This window comes from Pristis pectinata, chromosome 29 (genome assembly GCF_009764475.1).
Source record: "Pristis pectinata isolate sPriPec2 chromosome 29, sPriPec2.1.pri, whole genome shotgun sequence".
NCBI lineage: Eukaryota > Metazoa > Chordata > Chondrichthyes > Rhinopristiformes > Pristidae > Pristis > Pristis pectinata.
This window is the reverse complement of record NC_067433.1, coordinates 4,347,307-4,356,923: the sequence shown is the minus strand read 5'-3', so window position 1 is coordinate 4,356,923 and position 9,617 is coordinate 4,347,307. Positions and strand designations below refer to the sequence as shown.

At 45.7% G+C, this 9,617-nt stretch overlaps 1 protein-coding gene across 2 annotated transcripts in view; it reads left to right on the top strand.

Annotated features, from left to right (window-relative positions):
- The first annotated feature begins 4,119 nt into the window (after nt 1-4,119).
- Nucleotides 4,120-9,617, top strand: part of sb:cb288 (uncharacterized) — a 29,343-nt gene continuing 23,845 nt past the window's right edge. Inside the window, exon 1 of one of the 2 annotated variants that reach the window (XM_052040784.1) lies at nt 4,120-4,260. In XM_052040784.1, the coding sequence (XP_051896744.1) occupies nt 4,195-4,260 (66 nt within the window). In that variant the 5' untranslated portion in view covers nt 4,120-4,194. The remainder of the gene's footprint in view (nt 4,261-9,617) is intronic. The other variant, XM_052040783.1, reaches the window with a different exon arrangement.

Sequence of the window (9,617 nt, the reverse complement as noted above, 5' to 3'; positions counted from 1 at the left end):
GAAGGGATACAGTTGGAAGACATGCAGTGCCAGGTGTTGGCAGCATGCATGGGGAAACTCCCAAATATTTTGCTTGGGGAATTCTGTAGACGAGAAATGGGGGTGGAGCTAGGGTTGATTATGAAGTAAGCACCAAGGAGCCAGGAGATGAGCCAATGCAGGCTCTTCCCTGATGAGTGTGTGGCTAAGAATAGTAACGTGAGCAAAGTACTAAAATAAAACATAAGGAAATATTCAGCAGGTCAGGTTTTACAACAACTGAGTTAATGATTTCATCAGAACTGGAATTATTTGAGGGATAACAGTTCGTAAAAGGAAAAGGTAAGGGGAAGTGATTGGGGATGGTTGCAGGTAGATTTAATTCCTTATTGGCTTTTTTTTTGTCACTAGGTTTTTTTTCATGTGATGTAACCAGGTTCCACATAGGTAATCACCTGCAACCCACAAAGGAGCTGGAGAAACTCAACAGGTCAGGCAGCATCTATTGGAGGGAAATGAAAAGTCAATGTTTCGCATTGAGACCCTTTATCAGAACTGGAAAGAGGAGTGATAGCCAGTATAAAAGGTGGGGGGAGGGGTGGAGCAAGAGCTGGCAGGTGATAGGTGTCACCGGTGATCACCTGCAGCCTTTGTTGTCATGGCCATTACTTGCACATTGGATCTTCTGGGTGTTAATTGAAATGAATAACTCAACTGAAGGGTCATGGTCCATGGTCCATGGTCCCTGACGATATTTAGTGGAAATGTAGACACAACAGACTGCAGATGCTGGAATCTGGAGCAACACACAAAGTGCTGGAGGCTTAAGTCCGGAGGCAGGGTCTCGTCCTGAAACGTCGACTGTCCATTTCCCTCCACAGATGCTGCCCGACTCGCTGAGTTCCAGCGCTTTGTGTTGCTTCAATGAAAATGTGTATTTTTTAATAAAACCTTTCATTATCTCAGCACATTGCCAAGCCCTTTACACCCAATGAAATATTTTGAGGTGCAGTCACAGTGGTAGGCAATAGCAGGCAATGTCTGCACGGCATGATCCCACAAACAGCAAGATTTTAATAAGCATGTACGGTGATGTTAAGGGAGTAGAAATGTTGCCCCAGACATTAGGATGACACCTCAGCACGGGCTCTTGCATTCACATTCCTTCAACTGTGCACCTCTCCTTCAATGCTCGTGGCCTAGATTCTGGTGTCCAGGGCCCTGGAGAGGGACCTAAACGCACAACCTTCTGATTCAATGGAATGTTACCCACTGAGCCACAGCTGGACATAAAAACACTAAGATACTGCAGATCTGATCATGTAGCAGTGATGTGTTTAAACAAGCTTAAATTTATAATTGTACAAGATTATAAAAGCAGAGAGCTCCTTGATTGTCTTAAAGAACTAACTATATTTGCAATGGTTTTCCACCTCTGCAACTCTCAGACAGATGGTTCTCCAACCTATCTGAAAGGAAGCAACAGTTGCATTCTACAGATCCTTTCATGACCTGAAGAAACTCCACAGCGCCTTACAGCCGATGGGATACCGTCTGAAGTATAGCCAATATTGTAGGAAATGTGGAGCATTTGAATTCATAGTGTGCCAAACCCTTTTAAGCAATCCACATTTAGAAGTAGACCCTTTGTTGTTTATACATTTTTCACACTGTTGATAATAAAACTCAACTAAAGGAAATCTTTCTACATGGATGTGTACACACACACACTACACTCACCGCACACACATTACACTCACCATACATACACTTACCACACACACACCACACACACATGTACACACTACACTCACCACACACACCACATGTACACACTACACTCACCACACACACAATGCTCACCACACACAAATGCACACTAGCATTAGACATTGTGACCCTGCGAAAAAGATATCAGCTGTCTATGCCTCTTATAATTTTATAAATTTCTATCAGGTCTCCCCTCAGCTTCTGCTGCACCAGAGAAAACAATCCCAGTCTGTCCAACCTCTCCTCATAGCGCATGTCCTCCAATCCAAGCAGCGTCCTGGTAAACCTCTTCTGCACCCTCTCCAAAGCTTCTGCATCCTTTCTATAATGGAGCAACCAGAATTGAATGCAGTACTTCAGATGTGGCATTATCACCTCAAAGCAGGTCAACAGACTGCATTTTAATTGAATCACCCTTCCTCAATCCTGTATGCACCACACCCAGACAACACACACAATGCACTACAATGCACAATCTCTCTCTCTCTCTCTCTCTCCCTCTCCCTCTGTCCCCCCATCTCCGTGGAAGAGCCAGCAGACAGTGGGAATCCAGCCTCAGACGTGTTTGGTAGAGAGAGCAGGGGACACTGGTGAACCTGCCATCTGTTCCTTCAGATTGAGGGACGGGTGCACAGGAGTGATTTGATAAAATACAGTGTGTTGATTTCTGCTTTGACGTGATAATGCTGCATCTGGAGTATTGCATTCAATTCTGGTCGCCCCATTACAGGAAGGATGTGGAGGCTTTGGAGAGGATGCAGAAGAGGATCACCAGGATTAGAGGGTATGTGTTATAAGGAGAGGTTGGACAAACTTGGGTTGTTTTCTCTGGAGCGGTGGAAGCTGAGTGGAGAACAGATAGAGGTTTATAAAATTATGAGGGGCACAGAGTAGACACCAATATATTTTTCCCAGGGTCACAATGTCTAATACTAGAGGTCATGCATTTAAGGTGAGAGTGGAAAGTTCAATGGAGGTGTGTGGGGGCAGGTATTTTACACACAGAGTGGTGGGGGCCTGGAATGCACTGCCGGCGGTGGTGGTGAAGGCAGCTACAATAGAAGTGATCAGGAGTTGTGGGCACGCTATGTTGGCGCCAGAAGACTGCCCCCAGCACATTCTCAGTAATGCAAGAAGTCGCATTTCGATGTGTGTTTCGATGTGCATGTGACTAATAAATAAATATCTTAGATAGGCACATTAACGTGCAGAGAATGGAGGGAACATTGACCTTGCAGGCAAAAGGGATTAGTTTAATTGGCCGCCATTAGCTTAATTAGTTCAGCACAACATTGTGGGCCGAAGGGCCTCTTCCTGTGCTGTCCTGTTCTACCTTCTATAATGATTCAGAAATATAAAAATACACAGACAGTAATGCTCCAACAACCGCACAAAAGTGATCTATTTATATTACAGGCATTCTAGACAACCTTCCTACAAACTGTGGTGCCTTTTTATAAACTCTAAACCGAGGAGTCTTGTCAGTTTTTTTTTGAAGTTATGCAGACTCCCTCAGTTTTAAATTCAAACAGCCAGTGTATCACCAGACAGGGCACACTGTCTTGGGGCTTCAATGTTCCATGATCTGAATGTTTGCGTGTCAAAAATGTTATTGTATACCATGTAAACTAATTTTTACAAGGTCAGAGCGATTTATAGTTTTAGGTACTTGGATACTCTCTTAGCAGAAAAACTGTAAACTGGTGTAGATTTACGAATGATCTAGATGTCGGTGTCCCTCTTATCCGTTCGCCAGCTACGACCTCATGAGCTGCCCTTTCATCCTGAGAGTTTGATGTTTATTGTCCAGTCCCTCCAGGGCTAACTGTTGCATGTATAATCCCTGTAATCCACGATAAAATCCGTCCAACAGCAACCATTATTAGTGACTATGGCAACTTTCTGATTATTGGTCGCATTTATTTAATTGCCATTACATTGGAAAAATAACTGCACATGCTGGAAATCTGAAACAAAAACAGAAAATAATGTTTTCCAGCATTTTCTGTTTTTATTAACTTTATATGCCAAGATTATTTTGCTATTTGTTGACAGTTGGTTATAACTAGAAATAAGCAATTTGCATAAGTAATAACATTTTGTAATTAATTTACGTGGTGCATTCTACAATATTTCTACACTGTGCATTGTAAGTCATTTCCCTACCAATCACATTTAAAGATTTTATTGTGCACATTTAAAGATTTTATTGTGATCCAGGACCAACGCTTTATGAATGGACGTCTCCCGGGTTGCAGTGAGTGAGGAGAGGCTGTATTCTTCCGCGATGCTGTTCGCCTGACAGAAGCCGCGTCACCGAGCTCAGAGCGGGCGGGAACTTTTTCCGGGGACTAGTTGTCTGCAGGTGGAGGAGAGCGGGGTGGTGAGGCGGCCGGGTGAGTGGGTTCAGCAGACGCGGGGCTGCACGGACGGCGGCGGGTCAGCATGAAGCAGTTTGCCGAGAACGCAACGCAAACCAGGCAAAGCTTAACTTTAAACAGCGGCAAACAGGTAAGAGAGAACTACTGGTGAATTCCCAACAAGTTAACACTGAGTTTGAATTGTATCTCTGTGTAAAAGTTTATATCCCCTCTCTCTGCAAAGGATTTTAAGTGGCCTTGCTCCTTAAATGCTCTTTAGATTGAGTCCCAAAAGCGATGTGTGTTGCATTACCCCGGGTCGCGTGTGCTTTAACTATTCAGACTTACATTTGCTTCTCTGGGTTTACTCTGCCACAGCCTTTAACTTTTTGGACGTCCCAGCCTGTCACTGACTTAAGATTTGGAGGGAATGAGAGGGGATAGTCTGCAGTCGGCTGTTATTGTCACGTTCGGTTAGCAGACTGCTTTAGCGCAGAAAGGAGTATTGGTTTATTATTGTCACTTGTACCCAGGTACAGTGGAAAACTTGTCTTGCATACCGATCGTACGGCTCAATTCATTACACAGTGCGTTGAGGTAGTACAGGGTGCATCACGGTTGTCAGCCCATGGACGTTCCCCAGATGTACCCTGTCCTTCCTCTCCTGTCCCTTGGGGTTGGGGATGAGAATGTCTCTCCTTCCCTGGACTCTCTGGTGGCTGACAAAGCCCACACAAGACCCTCAGACTCTGACACTGGTGGGCGTGTATTGGGGTAGGTTGGTGTTCCCCCTCCTGCTGTTTGTACCCCTGGGTTAACTTGAGGTGCTCGGTATTTCCATCAACGCCTGTATTGGTTTATTATTGTCACGTACCAAAATGCAGTGAAAAGCTTTTGTTTACATGCCATCCAAACAGATCGTTCCATAGATAAGTACATTGAGGTAGTTTAAAACAAAATGCAGAATATAGTGTTACAGTTGCAGAGAAACCACAGTGCAGGTAGACAAATAAAGTGCAAGGGCCACGACCAGGTAGATTGGGAGATCAAGAGTTCATCTTTATCGTATAAGAGGTCTGATAACAGCAGGATAGAAGCTGTCCTTGAGCCTAGTGGTATGTGCTTTCAAGCTTTTGTATCTTCTGCCCGATGGGAGAGGGAGAAGAGAGAATGACCGGGGTGGGAGGGGTCTTTGATTATACTGGCTGCTTTCCTGAGGCAGTGGGAGGTGTAGACAGAGTCCACGGAGGGGAGGCTGGTTTGCGTGATGGACTAGGCTGTTTTCGTAACTCCCTGCAGTTTCGTGCGGTCTTGGGCAGAGCAGTTGCTGTACCAAGCTGTGATACACCTGGATGGGATGGTTCCTGTGGTGCATCTGTAAAAACCGGTAAGAGTAATTGGGCTATGCCAAATTCCCTTAGCCTTCTGAGGAAGTAGAGGCGTTGGTGTGCTTTCTTGTCCATAGTGTCCACGTGGCTGGTCCAGGACAAATTGTTGATGATATTTACACCTAGCCCAACAGCACAATCCAACCAATCCCATTCCTGTTCCTTATTTCCCTGTAACTTATTCTCTCTCACGTGCCCATCAGCTCCCCATTGGTTCTTCTGTTACACGAATGCTAAGGGGTCATTTACAGCAGCCAGTTAACCTCCCAGTGTGCCTTTGGGGTGTAGGAGCAAACTGGTGCATCTGGGGGAAACCCACACAGTCACAGGGAGAATGTGCACACTCCATGCAGACAGCACCGGAGGTCAGGATGGAACCCAGAGACACAAGTGTCTGCAAACGCTGGAATCTGGAACAAAAAGTCAAACTGCTGGAGTAACTCAGTGGGTCGAGCAGCATCTGTGGGGTTGCTGACGTATTGGAATTGGTTTATTATTGGTCACGTGTCGAGGTACAGTGGAAAAACTTGTCTTGCATATACCATTCATACAGATGAATTCATCACACAGTGCATTGGGGTAGTACAAGGTAAAACGATACAAAATGCAGAATAAAGAGTAACAGCTATAGAGAGAGTGCAGTGCAGGTCGATGATAAGGTGCAAGGTCATAATGAGGTAGATTGTGAGGTCAAGGGTCCATCTTCAGGTTGGGACCATGCATCAGGACCTAGGCTGCTGGAGTTGCAAGGCAGTGGCTACACTAACTACACTGCCAGTGTGAGCAGTCAGAGCCTCAGTGCTAGCTATGTTGGCCTGGGAGAGGAAACTGAGTTAATTCGCTTGTCTGTTTGGAGGATTTGAGGGATTTTGCAGAACCAGCGTTGATGGTATCTCTCTGGTGCTTTGACGTGCCTAGTACAAGTAGCCCAAATCTCCAGGATGGGTGATCACTGATCGTGCCAGGTCTGAGATCCTCAAACACCTCAGGCTCCCGAAAGCCATGGTGGAGAATACCAGGGAAGCTGCCACAATCTTCAAGAAAGAAGATGCCTGCTTGCAGTACCGAGGAGTTCCCCGATGCCAGCCCCAGAACAGTCTTCAGTCCCCGAAAACCTTCCTCCACCAACTCCTTGCACTGACCAATGAGATCCTCCCAAAGTGGCAGCATAGATTTTGCCAATAAAGGAGGCAGAATAGACAGGATCTTCACCGCACAACAAATCCAAGGGATCTGCATGGAACAATGTGATTGGCCAAACGGTCCAATGTCCAGAACACAGAACAGTACAGAACAGGAACAGGCCCTTCAGCCCACAATGTCTGGACCAAACACGATGCCAAATTAGACTAAATCCCTTCTGCCTGCACACAATTCATATCCCTCCATTCCCTGCATATTCATGTATCTAAAAGCCTCTTAAATACCACCATCTGCCTCCACTGCCTCTGGCAGCATGTTTCAGACACCTACCACTCTGTGTGTAGTAAGACAAAAACATCTCCTTTAAACTTTCCCCCCTCTCACCTTAAATGCAAGAACCAAGAATTGCATATAATAACTGGTGTGTTTAAAGTCATACACACGGTTGTGATATCTGTGCCACAAAAGGCAGCCCTGGAGAAGGTGAAGATGTCTGACCAGAGAAATTGCAACTATTAAGAAAAGATTTTTTTTCTCCCAGAAGAGTGCTGCCAGGGGTGGCGGTGGAGGCAGATCCGATAGAGGTGTTTAAGAGGCTCTCAGATAGGCACAAGAATGTGCAGAGATTGGAGGGATATGGACCTCATATTGGAAGGAATTAGGTTAGTTAGGCGTTTAATTAGTTTGGCACAACATCGTGGGCCAAAGGGCCTGTTCCTGTGCTGTGCTGTTCTAAGAGTGGATGCAAGGGTAATGTAATATAGTTTTTAACATTGCAACAGGGTTTGATCAGGGCAGGAGCAGAGAGAAGCTTAAGTGTCAGGGAGACAAGAATTTAGATCCATGAATATAAAATGGCCACCAATAAATCCAAAAGGAATTTCAGGAAAAGTCCTTCCTCTGGAGGACGGTGAGAATGTGGAACTGGCTGGCACCTGCATTGTAGGTGGGCTTGAGAGGAAGCTCGGTCACTGTACGTGGGGGACCGGGATAGAGGGTTACATGAAATGTTTTTTTAACATTTGCAGTATCAGGAAATCTAAAATAAAATCAGAAAATGCTGGAAATATTCGGCAGGTCGGGCAGCATCTGTGGAGAGAGAAACAATGTTTTAGGTCTGGAATCCTTTGTCAAACTGGGAAAGGAAGAAAACAAGTTAGTTTTTGGGAACAGGTTATGTTGATGTGGTTGGGTGAAAGAAGTGGGATGAGGTTGGAGCATAAACACAGGCATGGACCAGTTGGACCAATAGCCCTCTTTGTGCCTTAGATGTCATGTAGTTGAATGTTAAACCTTCCTCTGTTAAGTATTCTGTATGGTAACTTGAACTCTTAATTTTTAGCAGGGTTTGGCCCCTCTCATTAACAATAGAAAATACAGGAAACGCTGCTTGAGGGGGACAGGAAAGAAGGTTAAATGAAAATTAAAAAAAAAACTGCAGATGCTGGAAATCTGAGATAAAACCAGAAAATGCTGGAAACATTCAGCAGGTCAGGCAGCATCTGTGGAGAGGGAAACAGAGTTTGGATTAAAGAAACCTTCCTCATAACCAAGAAAGGGGAAAACCTTTCCAGTTCTGACATAGGGTCTTCAACCTGAAACATTTCACCATTTCTCTCTTGACAGATGCTGCCTGACCTGCTGAGTGTTTCCAGCATTTTCTGGCTTTATCCCAGGATTCTGAATTCTCTTTTTGAGGCCTTTTTTTTTATTCCCCCCCCTGAAAAAGAACTTGATATTCTGTCACAGAGGTGGTGTTTTATCTGTGAAACCCAGGACACCATTCTGCTCTCTTGGGCAGATTTAACAATCCCTACGCACTTCCTTGAAGAATGGGAAGTTGTCCCTGGTTATCCTGGGGAACACTTGTCCTTAAACCAACAACACTTAAAGATCTGATTAACTTGTCTATTGTCTGCTCACTGTGTGAACATTTCCTACAATATAAGAACGGCTGCACTGCCAGAGAATTGGCCATTGATTACCTTGGACAACCTGAAATCTTGGAAGGAGCCATTCAAGTGAAGTCTTTGTTCTTTTATATATATATATTGCTAAAACAAAAAGAAAAATAAAAAAAAAAGAAACTCAACATTAGGCAGAATCTGTGGGGAGAGGAACAGCGTTAATGTTTCGGGTCAGAGACCTTGCATCAGAACACGTCGGCAACATTACATGGTGCCAGCTGGGCATCTCCTGGTGACCAGCCTCCTTAATTCCGCTTCCCGTTCCCACACCGACATGTCTGTCCACAGCCTCCTCCGCTGGCAGGTCGAGGCTAAATGCAAATTAGAGGGATAACACCTCATATTCCGCCTGGCAGAGTGAACATAAAATTCTCAAACTTCTAGTAACCCTCCCCCCTCTGTCCCCTTTTCTCTCTCTCTCCTCCTGATCCAACTGACCCCCCCCCTTCCCATCCCCCACCCTCCCCATCTGCCCATCACTCTCACACCCCTCCCACTGGTTCCCCTCCCCACCTCCCTCCCGTTATTCCTCTCCTATCAGATTCCATCGTCTTCAGCCCTTTGTCACTTCCACCTATCACCTCCCAGCTTCTGACACCATTCCCGCCCTCATCTGCCTATCACCCCCTCCCCTCACCTGGATCCACCCATCACCTGCTGGCTCTTGCTCCACCCCTCTCCCCCCCCCCCCCCTCGTTATACTGACTTTCTTCCCTCTTTCTCTCAGACCTGAGACATCGACTGTCCGCTTCCCTCCGCAGACGCTGCCTGACCTGCTGAGTTCCTCCGGTGCTTTCTGTGTTGCTCCAGATCCCAGCATCTGCAGTCTCTTGTATCAAAACTCGATTTGTTGTAGAAGGAGCACTGATAACTTGGCTGGTTTATCCCTCTGATCTACAGTGCTTCGAAGTAAGGCAGAGCTCCATCGCTGTTCTCACTGCTCATGCTCTCCTATCCCTTGCCACTGTGTCTGCCCGCTTGCTTTAATCTCCCTGCCTCCTCTCACTCAG